Genomic DNA, 18339 nt, shown 5'->3' with positions numbered 1-18339 from the left:
TAGCCCCATTCCCATCCCACTATGTAGTAGATAGAGGAGAGTATATTCTTGCTTTAATCAATTTAAGAAGAAGCTTCATGGCCAAAAGTAATTAGCAAAAGGTGAATATGAAGCACTACGCGCCTCTGCTAATATGGGTTCTGCTATGAAAGGAGCAGTAACACCATTTACATCGTGAGCTGTATTCCATTGACTTTCATAGCGTGTCTGCAAGGGTTTTAGGATTCTTGTAGAATACGAACAAGTAATGGGTGTGTCTATTTAAATTTAAACAATGTATGAGCTGCACTGCTCACAACCAGCAAGTGCTCGTATATGTTATTGACAAAATTAGCCAAGTAATCTGCTCTATCGAAAAGAGGAGTAGAGCACAAGGAAGAAAAAGGCCACAGACTGTAGGCCTGGTCTACACTAGGGTGCGGGGTCGAACTAGAGTACGCAAGTTCAGCTACGCGAATAGCGTAGCTGAACTCGAAGTACCCTAGTTCGAACTACTTACCCGTCCAGACGCGGCGGGGTCGAACTCCGCGGCTCCCCCGTCGACTCCGCCACCGCCGTTCGCAGTGGTGGAGTTCCGGAGTCGACAGGAGCGCGTCGGGAGTTCGAACTATCGCGTTTAGTTTAGACGCGTCTAGATTAGACGCGATAGTTCGAACTCCGAGAAGTCGAACGCCGCCCGTCGACCCGGCAGGTAAGTGTAACCCTACCCTTACTTATTCTTTTTTAATAGTCTCCTAAAAAAGAAAACAAATATATTTAAAGATAACAATAGCACCTTTTGTAATAATAGGGCCAAAAACAAGGGTAACTAATAGTTAAAATATCAAAAGCTGTATTTATTGGAGAATAGCTGTGAGAGAGCAAGTGACACAATGAACATCATACTGTCTGAGGCCGGAAGGAAATGCTCTCATCATCTATTACATGCGCCAGAGAACTTCTCCGAAACAATTAATGTTTGCATTAGAGCAGTACCATTAGAAAAAATGTCCAGTAATGGAGGATGCACCCTAAACCCTCGTAAATTGTAACAATGGCTAATCACCCTCACTCTTAAAAATGTATATCTTATTTCTAGTCTGACTTTCCTAGTTTCAGTTTCCAGCCATTGGATTTTGCTAGACCATTCTCTGCTAGACTAAAGAGCCCATTATCATATATATGTTCTCTATCTACATATGTCTAGAGTGTAACATAAGAATATAAGAACATAAGAACTGCTGTACCAGATCAGACCAAAGGTCCATCTAGCCCAGTATCTGTCTACCAACAGTGGCCAATGCCAGATGCCCCAGAGGGAGTGAACCTAACAGGCAATGATCAAGTGATCTCTCTCCTGCCATCCATCTCCATCCTCTGACGAACAGAGGCTAGGGACACCATTCTTTACCCATCCTGGCTAATAGCCATTTATGGACTTCACCACCATGAATTTATCCAGTTCTCTTTTAAACGCTGTTATAGTCCTAGCCTTCACAACATCCTCAGGTAAGGAGTTCCACAAGTTGACTGTGTGCTGCGTGAAGAAGAACTTCCTTTTATTTGTTTTAAACCTGCTGCCTATTAATTTCATTTGGTGACCCCTAGTTCTTGTATTATGGGAATAAGTCAATAACTTTTCCTTATCCACTTTCTCAACATCACTCATGATTTTATCTACCTCTATCATATCCCCCCTTAGTCTCCTCTTTTCCAAGCTGAAGAGTCCTAGCCCCTTTAATCTTTCCTCATATGGGACCCTCTCCAAACCCCTAATTATTTTAGTTGCCCTTTTCTGAACCTTTTCTAGTGCTAGAATATCTTTTTTGAGGTGAGGAGATCACATCTGTACACACTATTCAAGATGTGGGCATACTATGGATTTATATAAGGGCAATAATATATTCTCTGTCTTATTCTCCATCCCCTTTTTAATGATTCCTAACATCCTGTTTGCTTTTTTGATCGCCTCTGCACACTGCGTGGACATCTTCAGAGAACTATCCATGATGACTCCAAGATCTTTTTCCTGACTCGTTGTAGCTAAATTAGCCCCCATCATATTGTAATCAAGTCTCCCCTTTTCTTTGGTGAACTAAACAGATTGAGCTCTTTGAGGCTATCACTATAACACATATTATCTAATCCTTTAATCATTCTGGTGGTCTTCTATGAACCTTCCGCAGTTTGACAACTTCTTTCTTCAGCTGGGTACAGTGGAACTACACTCAGTATTCCAGCAACAGAGCCAAATATAGAGCTAATATAACCGCTATAGTCCTAATTAACATCATCCCCATACCCTCTGGTTCGGGGCCTAGTGAACAGTTTCCTTCTGAAGGGCTTTTGTGAGCTCCAGTGAACGGGGTACAGTTTTTTCTGAGACAGAAATTGCACTCACCAGCAGACACCATCAATCAGCTCATCTCCCTCCATCCTAGCGTCTCCTGCCCGCCACTGATCAGCTTTTCTGCAGAGGGAAGGAGGCGCTGGGCGGGAGGAACAAAGGAAGGAACACGCAGAAGGAGGGCGGGGCACTCTTGGGAGAGGGGTTGGAGGAGGACAGGAATCATAGAATCATAGAATATCAGGGTTGAAAGGGACCTCAGGAGGTCATCTAGTCCAACCCCCTGCTCAATGCAGGACCAATTCCCAAATAAATCATCCCAGCCAGGGCTTTGTCAAGCCTGACCTTAAAAACCTCTAAGGAAGGAGATTCCACCACCTCCCTAGGTAACCCATTCCAGGGCTTCACCATTCTCTGAGGAAAATAGTTTTTCCTAATATCCAACCTAAACCTCCCGCACTGCAACGTGAGACCATTATTCCTTGTTCTGTCATCAGGTACCTCTGAGAACAGTCTAGATCCATTCTCTTTGGAACCCCCTTTCAGGTAGCTGAAAGCAGCTATCAAATCCCCCCTCATTCTTCTCTTCTGCAGACTAAACAATCCCAGTTCCCTCAGCCTCTCCGCATAAGTCATGTGCTCCAGGCCCCTAATCATTTTTGGTGCCCTCCGCTGGACTCTTTCCAATTTTTCCACATCCTTCTTGTAGTGTGGGGCCCAAAACTGGACACAGTACTCCAGATGAGGCCTCACCAATGTCGAACAGAGGGGAATGATCACATCCCTCGATCTGCTGGCAATGCCCCTACTTATACAGCCCAAAATGCCGTTAGCCTTCTTGGCAACAAGAGCACACTGTCGACTCATATCCAGCTTCTCGTCCACTGTAACCTCCAGGTCCTTTTCTGCACAACTGCTTCCTATCCATTAGGTCCCTAGTCTGTAACAGTGAATGGGATTCTTCTTTCCTAAATATAGGACTCTGCACTTGTCCTTGTTGAACCTCATCAGGTTTCTTTTGGCCCAGTCCTCTAATTTGTCTAGGTCCCTCTGTATCCTATCCCTACCCTCCAGCGTATCTACCACTCCTTCCAGTTTAGTGTCATAGAATCATAGAATCATAGAATCTCAGGGTTGGAAGGGACCTCAGGAGGTCATCTAGTCCAACCCCCTGCTCAAAGCAGGACCAAACCCAACTAAATCATCCCAGCCAGGGCTTTGTCAAGCCTGACCTTAAAAACCTCTAAGGAAGGAGATTCCACTACCTCCCTGGGTAACCCATTCCAGTGCTTCACCACCCTACTAGTGAAAAAGTTTTTCCTAATATCCAACCTAAACCTCCCCCTCTGCAACTTGAGACCATTACTCCTTGTTCTGTCATCTTCTACCACTGAGAACAGTCTAGATCCATCCTCTTTGGAACCCCCTTTCAGGTAGTTGAAAGCAGCTATCAAATCCCCCCTCATTCTTCTCTTCTGCAGACTAAACAATCCCAGTTCCCTCAGCCTCTCCTCATAAGTCATGTGCTCCAGCCCCCTAATCATTTTTGTTGCCCTCCGCTGGACTCTCTCCAATTTATCCACATCCTTCTTGTAGTGTGGGGCCCAAAACTGGACACAGTACTCCAAATGAGGCCTCACCAGTGCTGAGTAGAGGGGGATGATCACATCCCTTGATCTGCTGGAAATGCCCCTACTTATACAACCCAAAATGCCATTAGCCTTCTTGGCAACAAGGGCACACTGTTCACTCATATTCAGCTTTTCGTCCACCGTAACCCCTAGGTCCTTTTCTGCAGAACTGCTACCTAGCCATTCGGTCCCTAGTCTGTAGCAGTGCATGGGATTCTTCCGTCCTAAGTGCAGGACTCTGCACTTGTCCTTGTTGAACCTCATCATATTTCTTTTGGCCCAATCCTCTAATTTGTCTAGGTCCCTCTGTATCCTATCCCTACCCTCCAGCGTATCAACCACTCCTCCCAGTTTAGTGTCATCTGCAAACTTGCTAAGGGTGCAGTCCACACCATCCTCCAGATCGTTAATGAAGATATTGAACAAAACCGGCCCCAGCACCGACCCTTGGGGCACTCCACTTGATACCGGCTGCCATCTAGACATGGAACCATTGATCACTACCCGTTGAGCCCGACCATCTAGCCAGTTTTCTATCCACCTTACCGTCCATTCATCCAGACCATACCTCTTTAACTTTCTGGCAAGAATACTGTGGGAGAGCATATCAAAAGCTTTGCTAAAGTCATCCATTGCTTTTCCCTCATCCACAGACCCAGTTATCTCCTCTTAGAAGGCAATTAGGTTAGTCAGGCATGACTTGCCCTTGGTGAATCCATGCTGACTGTTCCTGATCACTTTCCTCTCCTCTAAGTGCTTCAGAATTGATTCCTTGAGGACCTGCTCCATGATTTTTCCAGGGACTGAGGTGAGGCTGACTGGCCTGTAGTTCCCTGGATCCTCCTTCTTCCCTTTTTTAAAGATGGGCACTATAGTAGCCTTTTTCCAGTCATCCGGGACCTCCCCCATTCACCATGAGTTTTCAAAGATAATGGCCCTGCAATCCCATCCGCCAAGTCCTTTAGCACCCTTGGATGAAGCGCATCCGGCTCCATGGACTTGTGTTTGTCCTGTTTTTCTAAATAGTCCCAAACCATTTCTTTCTCCACAGAGGGCTGGTCACCTTCTCCCCATACTGTGTTGACCAGTGCAGCAGTCTGGGAGCTGACCTTGTTTGTGAAGACAGAGGCGAAAAAAAATCATTGAGTCCATTAGCTTTTTCCACATCCTCTGTCACTAGGTTGCCTCCCTCATTCAGCAAGGGGCCCACACTTTCCTTGACTTTCTTCTTGTTGCTAAGAAGAAACTGAAGAAACCCTTCTTGTTACTCTTAACATCTCTTTCTAGCTGCAATTCCAAGTGTGATTTGGCCTCCTGATTTCACTCCTGCATGCCTGAGCAATATTTTTATACTCCTCCCTGGTAATTTGTACAATCTTCCCCTTCTTGTAAGCTTCTTTTTTGCCTTTAAGATCAGCAAGGATTTCACTGTTCAGCCAAGCCGGTCACCTGCCATATTTACTAGGCAGAGTGGGAGCAGGAAGAGTTGGGGTAGGGGTGGGACCTTGAGGGAAGGGGTATAGTAGGGACAGGGCATTGGGCAAAGTGGTGGACAAGTACTCACAAGGAAATCTAAAAGTTGGCACCTGTACAGACTCTACCCCCACATGACTGGGTAACTGAATTGAAACTTAACAATGTCTCCTTCATTTTGTAGTTAAAAAACAGAATATTCCTTTTTAATAAGGAAGAAATAGAAACATTTGACTCCACTGAGACACTTTTGCTTCTTTCTTATTCTTTTTTTTATCCAAAAAGTTTTTTTCCACCTGAAATAGACACATTCCCATGGAAAGTTTCTGACAACACCTTGCTCTCATAGTAAGTACACGGGATCAAAAGACAGAGTATCTAGGTTCCCTTTCTTGCTCTAGCACATATTACTGTGTCAATATTAGAACTTCCTTTGCAGGGGGATTGTCAAAGAGCTTACACTGGGTGCTCTGCACAGGATGTGGGTTCCCAGTTTGGGGGAAGCTTTTTGGGGAGGACAATTCTCCCTCCATCCCTGAGGCACAGGGTGGAGTATCTGCATGCTCTCAGTTACTACAAGGTGAGGTATAGCACTGGCAACTCAGTCCTGCCACACTCCCCATCCAGAGCTTTTTCATTGAATGGATATGTTCAGTTCCTTTACCACGTGCCTGTTTTTTCTCTCATATACGACTGCCCTTGAACTCCTGCCCCTCTGACTTTCTTTCAAAAGTGAGGTCTCAGCTCGATGACATACCACAATTCTAGAGTAATCTATATGGACCCTCCACTTCCCATAAGTTTGGTTAGATGACTGTAACTATTCATTAAAATAGGCAAACTCACCCATTTGCTCCCGGGGTTCCTCTGCAAAAGAAAAATGGGGAGGAGAAGTAAACAGTTCAGTGTATGACCATTGACTGATGAATAGAAAAGGGCGAATGAGACTGTTTCTTTCTTGATTAGCATAAATATTGGCCATGGGTATGAACTAGCTGTTCAATCCATGGGCTAGCCCCATTCCTATCCCACTATGTAGTAGACAGAGGAGAATATATTCTTGCTTTAAGCAATTTAAGAAGAAGCTTCATGGCCACAACCAGGGCCGGCTCTAACATTTTTCCGCCCCAAGAGAAAAAAAAAAGAGCGCTGCCCTGCCCCCGCGAGCGCCGCCCGACCCCTCCCTGAGCGCCGTGCTGCACCACCCAAATCCCCGCCCCCCAAGCGCCGCGTCATGTCCCCCAAGTCCCCACCTCCCCGAGGGTCACACTGCCCAAGTCTCTGCCCCCGCCAGCGCTGCGTCACACCACCAAAGTCCCCGCACCTCCGAGCGTCGTGTGGGGCTGCCCAAGTCCCTGCCCCCCCAGCATCGCGTCACGCCGCCCAAGTCCCCGCCCCTCCGAGCATCGCACCACCCAAGTCCCTGCCCCCCCGAGTGTCGTGACGCGCCACCCAAGTCCCCGCTCCCCCCCAGCGCTGCCTGGATCGCTGTCCCCTCCCAATGTGCCGCCCCAAGCACATGCTTGATAGGCTGGTGCCTGGAGCCGGCCCTGGCCACAAGTAATTAGCAAAAGGTGAATATGAAACACTACGCTCCTCTGCTAATATGGGTTCTGCTAATAAAGGAGCAGTAACACCATTTACATCATGTGCTGCATTCCATTTGCTATTTCAATGCAGAGTCCTTTCAGTGTGTATGTTGCCTTTTGCAATGTGTCTCTGCAAGAATGTTATGGCTCTTAGAGAATACAAACAAGTAGTGTGTGAGTCTATTTAAATTTCAACAATGTATTAGCAGCACTGCTCAGAACCAGCAAGTGTTCATATATGTTACTGACAACATTAGCCAAGTAACCTGCTTTATCAAAAAAAGGAGTAGACCACACCGAAGAATATAGACACAGACTTACTCATTCTCTTTTCCAAGTCTCCTAAAAAAGAAAAATATATATATTTAAAGATAACAATAGCATCTTTTGCAATAATAGGGCAAAGAACAAAGGTAACTAATAGTTAAAATATCAAAAGCTGCATTTATTGGAGAATAGCTGTGAGGGAGCAAGTGACACAATGAACATCAAACTGTCTAAGGGTGGAAGGAAGCACTCTCATCATCTATAACATGGGCCAGAGAACTTCCCCCAAGCAATTCATGTTTGCATTAGAGCAGTAACTTTAGAAAACATTTCCAGTGATGGAATATTCACCACAACCCCTCGTAAATTGTTATAAAGGCTAATCACTCTGACTCTTAAAAATTTATACCTAATTTCTAGTTTCAGTTTCCAGCCATTGGATTTTGCTAGACCATTCTCTACTAGACTAAAGAGCCCATTATCACATATATGTTGTCTATCGACATACGTCTGGAGTGTAATCAAGTCACCCCTTCTCTTTGGTGAGCTAAATAGATTGAGCTCTTTGAGTCTATCATTATAACACGTTATCTAATACCTTAATCATTCTTGTGCTCTTCTCTGAACCCTCTCCAGTTTGACAACTATCAGTTGGGGACACTGGAACTACACTCAGTATTCCAGGAACAGAGCCAAATACTGAGATAATATAACCCCTATAGTCCTAATTAAGATCATTGCAATGCCCTCTGGTTTGGGGCATAGCAAACACTATCTTACTGAAGGGCTTGCCTGAGCTTCAGTGACAGGGGTACACTTTTTCTCAGAAAAAAATTGCACTCACAGGCAGGCTCCACCAATCAGCTCCCTACCCCCTCCACTGCAATGCCTCCTGCCCACCACTGATCAGCTCTTCTGGAGAGGGGAGAAGGAATTGGGGAGAGGAGGAACCAAGGAAGGAAGAGGTGGAATGAGGGTGGGGCACACTTGGGAGGGGGTGGAGCAGGGCAGCAATTGGCAGATGGGGAGCAGGAACAGGTGGGGCAGGGGTATGGCCTTGAGGGGAGGGGTATAGTAGGAGCAGGGCCTGGGGCAGAGAGGTGGTCAAGTACCCACAAGGAAATCAAAAAGTTGGCCTCTGTGATATACTACCCCCACATTATTTTGCAACTGAATCAAACCTTAACAATTGCCTGAGTTCCTGCTCTATCAAAACAAGAAAGTGGGGTGAGATCTAATAACTCAATGCTTTTTCTTTTCATTCTACAAGACTCATACATAGCAGTAGAGGACATGGAAGAAAAAGGACACAGACTTACTTATTGTCTTTTCCAAGTCTCCTAAAAAAGAAAAGAAAATATATTTAAAGACAACAATAGCACCTTTTCTAATAATATGGCCAAGAACAAAGATAACTAATACTTAAAATATCTAAAGCTGAATTTATTGGAGAATAGCTGCAAGGGAGCAAGTGACACAGTGACCATCATACTGTTTAAGGCCGGAAGGAACCACTCTCATCATTTATAACATGGGTCAGAGAACTTCCTCCAAAAAATTAATGTTTTCATTAGAGCAGTACCTAACTGAATCGAACCTTACTATCATACACGACTGCCCTTGAACCGCTGCCCCTGTGATTTCTTTGAAAAGTGAGGTCTCAGCTCGAAGACATACCACGATGACATAGCACAATTCCAGAGCAATCTACACAGACCCTCCACTTCCCATATCCACGGGACATGCAATGATAGCGTCCCTTCTGAAATTGTTGGAACCAATAAGGGCACACATAGTTTGGTCAGTCAACTGTAAATATTGAGTAAAATAGGCAAACTCACCCTTTTCCTTCTGGAGTTCTTCTGCAAAAGAACAATGGGGAGGAGAAGAAAACAGTTAAGGGTATGTCCATTGACTTATGAATTGAAGAGGGCAAATGAGAACATTTTTTTGTCGATTAACATAAATATTGGCCATGTGTAGTGAGATAGCTATTCTATCCCTGAGCTTACCCTCATTCCTGTCCAGCTACATAGTAGATAGACAAGATTATATTCTTGATTTAATAATTTTCAGAAGAAGCTTCGTGGCTACAACTAGTTAGGAAAAGGTGAATATGACACATAACACTCCTCTGCCAATATGGGATCTGCTATGAAAAGAGCAGTAACACCATTTACATCATGAGCTGCATTCAATATTGTGTTTCAATGCAGAGTCTTTTCAATGTGTACATTGCCTTTCACACTGTATCACTGCAAGGTTGTTATGTTTGGAGAATACAAACAAGTAGTGGCTGAGTCTATCTAAATTAGAACAATGTATGAGCAGCTCTGCTCAGAACCAGCAAGTGCACATATATGTTCTTGAAAAATTAGCCAAGTAATCTGCTCTATCAAAAAGAGGGGTAGAGCACATGGAAGAAAAAGTCCACAGACTTACTTATTGGCTTTTCCAAGTCTCCTAAAAAAGAAAATAAAATATATTTAAAGACAACAATAGCACCTTTTGTAACAATATGGCCAAGAATCAAAGATAACTAATAGTTAAAATATCTAAAGCTTTATTCATTGGAGAATAGCTGCGAGGGAGCAAGTGACACAAGGAACACTATACTGTCTAAGGCCGGAAAGAAGAACTATCGTCATCTATAAAATGGTCCAGAGAAATTCCCCAAAACAATTCATGTTTTCATTAGAGCAGATCCTTTAGAGATTCCAGTGATGGAATATTCACCACAATGCCTTGTAAATCGTTAGAAAAGCTAATTACCCTCACTCTTAAAAAATTATAACTAATTTCTAGTTTGACTTTCCTCGTTTCAGTTTCCAGCCATTGGATTTTGCTAGACCATTCTCTACTAGACTAAAGAGCCCATTATCACATATATGTTCTCTATCTACATACATATAGAGTGTAATCCAGTCACCCCTTTTCTTTGGTGAGCTAAACAGATTGAGCTCTTTGAGTCTATCACTATAACACATGTTATCTAATCCATTAATCATTCTGGTGCTCTTCTCTGAACCCTCTCCAGTTTGACAACTATCAGTTGGGGACACTGGAACTGCACTCAGTATTCCAGGAACAGACCCAAATCCTGAGCTAATATAACAGCTGCTATAGTTCTAATTAAGATCATCCCAGTGCCTTGCGGTTTGAGGGCTAGCAAACACTTTCCTACTGAATGGCTTGTGTGAGCTCCAGTGAACGGGGTACAGTTTTTCTGAGACAGAAATTGTACTCACCAGCAGACACCATCAATCAGCTCCTCCCCCTCCACCCTAGCACCTCCTGCCCGCGACTTCTGCAGAGGGCAGGAGGCGCTGGGGGGAGGAGCCAAGGAAGGAAGAGGTGGAATGAGGGCAGAGCACTCTTGGGAGAGGGGTTGGAGCAGTGCAGGAAGAGGCAGAGTGGGAGCGGGAACAGGTGAGGTAGGGGTGTGGCCTCGAGGGAAGTGGTATAGTAGGGGCATGGCCTGGGGCAGAGAAGTGGTCAAGTACCCACGAGGAAATAATAAAGTGTGTGCCTATGCCTACTCTGCCCCCACATTATTTCATAACTCAATCGAACCTTACCAATGTCTCCTTCATTTTGAAGTGAAAAATCAGAATATTCCTTTTGAATACGGAGGAAATAGAAACTTTTGACTCTACTGAGACACTTTTGCATCTTTCTTGTTCTTTTTAAAATCCAAATAGTATTTTTTCACCTGAAATAAACATATGCCCATGGAAAGTTTCTGCCAACACCTTCCTCTCATAGTGAGTACACGGGACCGGAAGACAGAATATCTAGGTTCTATTTCTTTCTCTAGCACACATCCTGTGTGACTATCAGCACTTCCTTTGCAGGAAGATTGTCAAAGAGCCTACACTGGGTGCTCTGCACAGGATGTGGGTTTCCAGTTTGGAGGAAGCTCTTTGGGGAGGACAATTCTCCCTCCATCCCTGAGGCACAGGGTGGAGTGTCTGCATGGCCTAAGTTACTAGAAAGTCAGGCACAGCACTAGCAACTCAGTCCTGCCACACTCCTCATCCAGAGCTTTTTCATTCAGTGCATATATTCAGTTCGTGTAGCACGTGGATTATTTTTCTATCATACCCATCTGTCCTTGAACCCCTGCCCTCTGACTTTCATTGAAAAATTAGGTCTCAACTGAATGACATACCACGATGACATAGCACGATTCCAGAGTAATCTACACAGATCCTCCACTTCCCATATCAATGGGACATGCAATGATAGAGTCCCTTCTGCAGTTGAAATTGTTGTAACCAATAAGGGCACACATAGTTTGGTTAGTCAACTGTAATTATAGAGTAAAATAGGCAAACTCACCCTTTTCCTTCTGGAGTTCTTCTGCAAAAGAACAATGGGGAGGAGATAAAAACAGTTCAGTGTATGTCCGTTGACTTATGAATTGAAGAGGACGAATGAGATCGTTTTTTTGTCGATTAGCATAAATATTGGCCATGCGTAGTGAGATAGCTATTCTATCCCTGGGCTTACCCTCATTCCTGTCTCGCTATGTAGTAGATAGACAAGATTATATTCTTGATTTAATCATTTTAAGAAGAAGCTTCATGGCCGCAAGTAATTAGGAAAAGGTGAATATGACACATTACACTCCACTGCCAATATGGGTTCTGCGATGAAAGGAGCAGTATCACCATTTACATCATGAGCTGTATTCCGTTTCTGTTCCATTGCAAAGTCATTGCCTTTAATACTGTATCTCTACAAGGTTGTTATGTTTCTTGGAGAATAGTGGGTGAGTCTATTTAAATTTCAGCAAAGCATGAGCAGCACTGCTCAGAACCAGCAAGTGCTTATAAATGTTCTTGACAAAATTAGCCAAGTAATCTGCTCTATCAAAAAGAGGAGTAGAGCACAAGGAAGAGAAAGGACAGACTTACTTTTTGTCTTTTCCAAGTCTCCTAAAAAAGAAAATAAAACATATTTAAAGATTACAATAGCACCTTTTGTAACAATATGGCCAAGAACAAGAGTAACTAATAGTAAAAATATCAAAAGCTGTGTTTATTGGAGAATAGCTGTGTAGTGAGCAAGTGACACAAGGAACATCATACTGTGTAATGCTAGAAGGAAGCACTCTCATCATCTATAACATGGGCCAGAGAACTTCCCCCAAACAATTCATGTTTGCATTAGAGCAGTAACTTTAGAAAACATTTCCAGTGATGGAATATTCACCACAGCGCCTTGTAAATCGTTAGAAAGGCTAATCACCCTCACTCTTAAAAATTTATAACTAATTTCTAGTTTGAGTTTCCTAGTTTCAGTTTCCAGACATTGGGTTTTGCTAGACCATTCTCTGCTAGACTAAAGAGCCCATTATCACATATATGTTCTCTATCTACATACATATGGAGTGTAATCCAGTCACCCCTTTTCTTTGATGAGCTAAATAGACTGAGCTCTTTGAGTCTATCACTATAACACGTTTTCTAATCTTTAATCATTCTGGTGCTCTTCCCTGTGCTCTCTCCAGTTTGACAACTTCTTTCTTCTGTTGGGGACACCGGAACTGCATTCAGTATTCCAGGAACAGACACAAATCCTGAGCTAATATAACCCCTGCTATAGTCCTAATTAAGATCATCCCCATGCCCTCTGGTTTGGGGCACAGCAAACAGTTTCCTACTGAAGGGCTTGTGTGAGCTGCAGTGAACAAGGTACAGTTTTTCTGAGACAGAAATTGCACTGACTAGTAGACACCACCAATCAGCTCCTCACTGTTCACCCTAGCGCCTCCTGCCCACCACTTCTGCAGAAGGCAGCAGGCATTGGGGAGGAGGAGCTAAGGAAAGAGAGGTGGAATGAGGGCGGGACGCTCTTGGGAGAGGGGTTGGAGCAATGCAGGAAGAGGAAGAGTGGGAGTGGGAACAGGAGGAGCAGGGGTGTGCCCTTAAGGGAAGGGATATAATAGGGGCAGGGCCTGGGGCAGAGAGGTGGTCTAGTTCCTGCGAGGAAATGAAAAAGTTGGTGCCTGTGCCTACACTGCACCCACATTATTTTGTAACTGAATCAAACCTTAGCAATGTCTCCTTCATTTTGAAGTGAAAAATCAGACTATTCCTTTTTAATAGAGAGGAAATAGAAACGTTTGACTCTACTGAGATGCTTTTGCATATTTCTTGTTCTTTTTTTAATCCAAACAGTATTTTTTCACCTCATATAAACATATTCCTATGGAAAATTTCTACCAACACCTTCCTCTCATAGTGAGTACAGGGGACCGAAAGACAGAATATCTAGCTTCTATTTCCTATTCTAGCAAACATTCCTGTGTGACTATCAGCACTTCCTTTACAGGAGGATTGTCAAAGAGCCTTCACTGGATGCTTTGCACAGGATGTGGGTTTCCAGTTTGGGGGGAGCTATTTGGGAGGACAATTCTCCCTCCATCCATGGGGCACAGGGTGGAGTGTCTGCATAGCCTCAGTTACGACAAGGTCAGGCACAGCACTAGCAACTCGGTCCTGTCACACTCCTCATCCAGAGCTTTTTCATTCAATGGATATGTTCAGTTCTTGTAGCGTGTGGATGTTTTTTCTATCATACCCGGCTGCCCTTTAACCCCTGCACCACTGACTTTCTTAGAATAATGAGGTCTCAGCTCGATCACAGTTTTTTTCTGGCATACCCAACTGCCCTTGAACTCCTGCCCCTCTGACTTTCTTTGAATAGTGAGGTCTCAACTCAATGACATACCACGATTCCAGAGTAATCTACACAGATCCTCCACTTCCCATATCCACAGGGGATGCAATCATAGCATCCCTTCTGCAGTTGAAATTGTTGGAACCAATAAGGGCACACATAGTTTGGTCAGTCAACTGTAAATATTGAGTAAAATAGGCAAACTCACCCTTTTCCTTCTGGAGTTCTTCTGATAAAGAACAATGGGGAGGAGAAAAAACGGTTCAGTGTATGTTCATTGACTTATGAATTGAAGAGGGTGAATGAGATCCTTTCTATGTTGATTAGCATGAATATAGGCCATGAGTAGTAAGCTAGCTATTCAATGCGTTGACTAACCCAATTCCTGGTCTGCTACATAGTAGATAGAGAAGATTATATTCTTGCTTTAATCATTTTAAGAAGAATCTTCATGGCCACAAGTAATTAGCAAAAGGTGAATATGACACACTACACTCCTCTGCTAATATGGGATCTGCTATGAAGGGAGCAGTAACACCATTTACATCATGAGCTGAATTCCATTTGCTTATTTCATTGCAGCATCCTTTCAATGTGTCCTTTGTGTTTCATATTGTGTCTCTGCAAGGGTGTTATGGTTCTTGGACAATACAAACAAGTAGTGGGTGAGTCTTTTTAAATTTCAGCAAAGTATGAGCAGCACTGCTCAGAACCAGCAAGTGCTTATATATGTTAGTGACAAAATTAGCCAAGTAATCTGCTCTATCAAAAAGAGGGGTAGAGCACATAGAAGCAAAAGGCCACAGACTTACTTATTGGCTTTTCCAAGTCTCCTAAAAAAGAAAATAAAATATATTTAAAGACAACAATAGCACCTTTTGTAATAATATGGCCAAGAACAAAAGGAATTAATAGTTAAAATAACCAAAGCTGTATTTATTGGAGAAGAGCTGTGAGGGAGCAAGTGACACAATGAACATAGTGTCTAAGGCCAGAAGGAAGGACTCTCATCATCTATTACATGGGCCAGAGAACAATTTATGTTTGTATTAGAGCAGTACTTTTAGAAAAAATTTCCAGTGATGGAGTATCCACCACAGCCCGAAGATATTTGGCCTCCGTAAACCCTACAGCGCACTTGGCAGGGTTTGCTGTAAGGCCAGCTCGCCTGAAGGTATCAAGGACTGTGCCTCCACGTTCTCTAGGTGAGTTTCCCAGTCTGGGGTATGAATGACCACATTGTCCAAGTAGGCAGCAGCATAACAGTTATGCGGGCGTAATAGCTTGTCCATGAGGCGCTGGAAAGTAGCTGGGGCCCCATGTAGTCCAAAAGGGAGAACAGTATATCGAAAAAGATCCTCTGGTGTAGAGAACGCAGTCTTTTCCTTTGCGTCTTCCGCAAGGGGAATCTGCCAATAACCCTTTGTCAAGTCTAGAGTAGTCAAGTACTGGGCATTACCCAGATGGTCCACTAGCTCATCTATGTGAGGTATGGGGTACACGTCGAACTGGGATACTTCGTTAAATCACCGGAAGTCATTGCAAAACCTTATGGTGCCATCAGGTTTGGGCACCAGCACGATTGGGCTGGACCACTGACTGGGATTCTTCAATGATCCCCAACTCCAGCATTTTTTTTACTTCTGCTTTTATTTCCTCCCTTTTGGCCGCTGGCACCCGATAGGGCCTCATTGTTATTCTGGCCCCAGGGTTCGTGATGTTGTGGTGATATGTCTTAGTTGTTCGACCCGGTTTTGTCGAGAACACATCTTGGCTCTGGAGGATCATCTCAGACACCTCATTCTTTTGGTCTGGTGTTAAATCAGGAGACACTCTCACCTGTTTGGAAGGCTTGTTTTCCTGAGTTAGGTCTTTTTGGACAGTTATGCACGCCTCTTGTGCATGCCAGGGTTTCATAAGGCTGATGTGATAAATCTGTTCTTGTTTTCGGCGTCCTGGCTGCCACACCTTGTAGGTTACTTCCCTCATGGGTTCAACCACCTCATAGGGCCCCTGCCATTGGACCAGAAGCTTGCTTTCTGCCATAGGTACCAACACCATCACCCAATTCCCTGGTTGGAACTGTCGGACTTTTGCCTGGCGATTGTAATGGGTTCTCTGGGCCTCCTGTGCCTTTTCCAAATGTTCCCGTACAATAGGAGTGACCCGGGCTATCCGGTCTCACATCTGTATTACATGTTCTATTGTATTTCTCCCCTCATTGGGTTCCTCTTCCCAAATCTCTTTGGCGATATCTAGTATGTCACGGGGTGACACCTGTAAAATAACTCGAAGGGGGAAAACCCAGTTGAGGCCTGAGGTACCTCCCGGATAGCGAACATAAGATAGGGTAGTAGGGTGTCCCAATCCTTCCCGTCCCGACTTACCACCTTCCGTATCATAGCCTTGAGGGTTCGGTTAAACCTTTCTACCAACCCATCAGTTTGCGGATGGTAGACTGAAGTTCTCAGGGTATGTACATGGAGCAGCGTACAGAGGTCCTTCATTAGCTTTGACATAAATGGGGTTCCTTGGTCTGTTAATATCTCCTTTGGTAGCCCCACTCGGACAAAGATCCCCACCAGCTCTTTGGCTATCGTTTTAGAGGCTGTGTTCCGCAGGGGGATGGCTTCTGGGTAGCGAGTAGCATAGTCCAAAACAACAAGTATATATTGGTGGCCCCGAGCCGTCTTCTCCAGGGGTCCCACTAGGTCCATGGCTATTTGCTCAAAGGGGACCTCTATGATGGGAAGGGGTAATAAAGGTGCCCTCAGGTGTGGACAGGGACTGTACAGCTGACACTCCGGGCAGGACGCACAGTATCTCCGCACTTCTTCATGTACTCCGGGCCAGAAGAACCATCATAGGACTCATGCCAGGGTCTTCTCTACCCCACAAGTGCCCCCCAAAAAGATGACTATGAGCAAGACTTAATACAGCGTTCTGGTGTTTTTGAGGTACTAGGATCTGCTGTACCTTCTGCCCCTGTACTGGTGCAACCTGGTATAAGAGATTCTTCTTCATTATGAAGTAGGGTCCTGGTCCCTGTGTTTTCCCTTCCACGAGGTCCCCACCTATTTCAGTCACCTCCTTCCTAATGTTGTCGTACCTTGGGTCTTCGGCCTGGTCCCGTCCAAAATTTCCTCTCCCAGGGCTAATCTGCTCAAGATCTAGGGGCACAGTCTCTGTTGCCTCTACTGGTTCAGAAGCGTTAGGGTGGGGGTCAGACTCGGGTGCTTCTCCCTCCTGGGTGGCCTCCTTTTCAGCTGCTCGGGTCCGCCTACCTACGAGAGCGACCCGCTGGCTTTGAGTCAGTATTCAGGTTCCTAAGGCTTTAGCTGCCCTCCTTTCCCTTTTCGACTTTCTACCCTGTCTGGGAATGGAAAATAAATCTGAGGATATTTCAGAGAAGACTGGGGGTTGACAATCTACTGTGGAGGCCTCACTAACTTCAGGGTTCCCCTCTTTCTCCAATCCTCCTACTGGGAGTAAGTTTCCAAACCCTGGGAAGTCCCTCCCTATGAGCACCGGGTATGGGAGTTTAGGGATGACACCTGCTGCTACCTCAGAAGTGTTCCCCTGAATCTCGATTTTTACTGGGATGGTGGGGTAATAACCAACTGTCCCATGGATGCATGTTATCCCTGTATGCTTAGCCCACAGCAGCTGACTACACTTCATGAGCCTCCCCGAGACAAGCGTGATAGCACTCCCCAAATCAACCAGTGCTGTGGTCTCTGCCCCATTTAGCTTTACTGGTCTGGTGTACATATGTGGGGTTAGTGAGACCCCCACAAGATGGATTAGTGAGCATGGGTCTGCCCAGTTCCCCAGGTTACACTGCATCGGCTCCTCAGCATTGGGACACCGTGCAGCTATATGTCCCCACTCCCCACAGGCATAACATCTGTATGGGGCCCTAGGCATTCCCCGTCTCTTGGTTTGGGTGGTCTAACATCACGTCCTCTTCTCTCTCCGTGCTCTGACTCTTTGTGGCTTCTGGTGGGCCTTCAGCCCCTCTATTTTTCCACCTGGGCCCTCAATGTGGCCCAGTCACCCGAGCTCTAGGGCTTGGTGCTGCTAATTTAACCTGGGGTGCCTCTTCCTTAACTGGGCAGGTCAGCTCCCTCGCTGTCCTTCGCCTCTCTACCACTGCAACAACCTCGTCATAGGTGGAGGGTTTGTTTCTGGCTTACCCAGGCACAAAGGTCTGGCGGTAGCCCTCTCATGTATCGGTCGATGACTAGAACCTCTAGTATCTCTTCCGGATTCTGGGACTCCGTTCGCAACCACTTTCGTGCGAGATGGATGAGGTCATACAATTGGGACCGCGGGGTTTTGTTTTCCTGGTACCTCCACTCATGAT

At 45.0% G+C, this 18339-nt stretch overlaps 1 protein-coding gene across 1 annotated transcript in view; it reads right to left on the bottom strand.

Annotated features, from left to right (window-relative positions):
- The window catches only part of LOC123349807 (butyrophilin subfamily 2 member A1-like), a 143471-nt gene that overhangs the window by 17337 nt on the left and 107795 nt on the right, over positions 1 to 18339 (bottom strand). Inside the window, exons 24-32 of the mRNA XM_044987994.1 lie at positions 14786 to 14806; positions 14182 to 14202; positions 12206 to 12226; positions 11628 to 11648; positions 9729 to 9749; positions 9128 to 9148; positions 8606 to 8626; positions 7341 to 7361; positions 6277 to 6297 (exon numbers count right to left, since the gene is read on the bottom strand). Coding sequence (XP_044843929.1) covers positions 6277 to 6297; positions 7341 to 7361; positions 8606 to 8626; positions 9128 to 9148; positions 9729 to 9749; positions 11628 to 11648; positions 12206 to 12226; positions 14182 to 14202; positions 14786 to 14806 — 189 coding nt within the window. The remainder of the gene's footprint in view (positions 1 to 6276; positions 6298 to 7340; positions 7362 to 8605; positions 8627 to 9127; positions 9149 to 9728; positions 9750 to 11627; positions 11649 to 12205; positions 12227 to 14181; positions 14203 to 14785; positions 14807 to 18339) is intronic.

The sequence above is a fragment of the Mauremys mutica genome, chromosome 15 (genome assembly GCF_020497125.1).
Source record: "Mauremys mutica isolate MM-2020 ecotype Southern chromosome 15, ASM2049712v1, whole genome shotgun sequence".
Classification (NCBI taxonomy): Eukaryota; Metazoa; Chordata; order Testudines; family Geoemydidae; genus Mauremys; species Mauremys mutica.
This window is presented reverse-complemented; position numbering and strand designations above follow the sequence as displayed.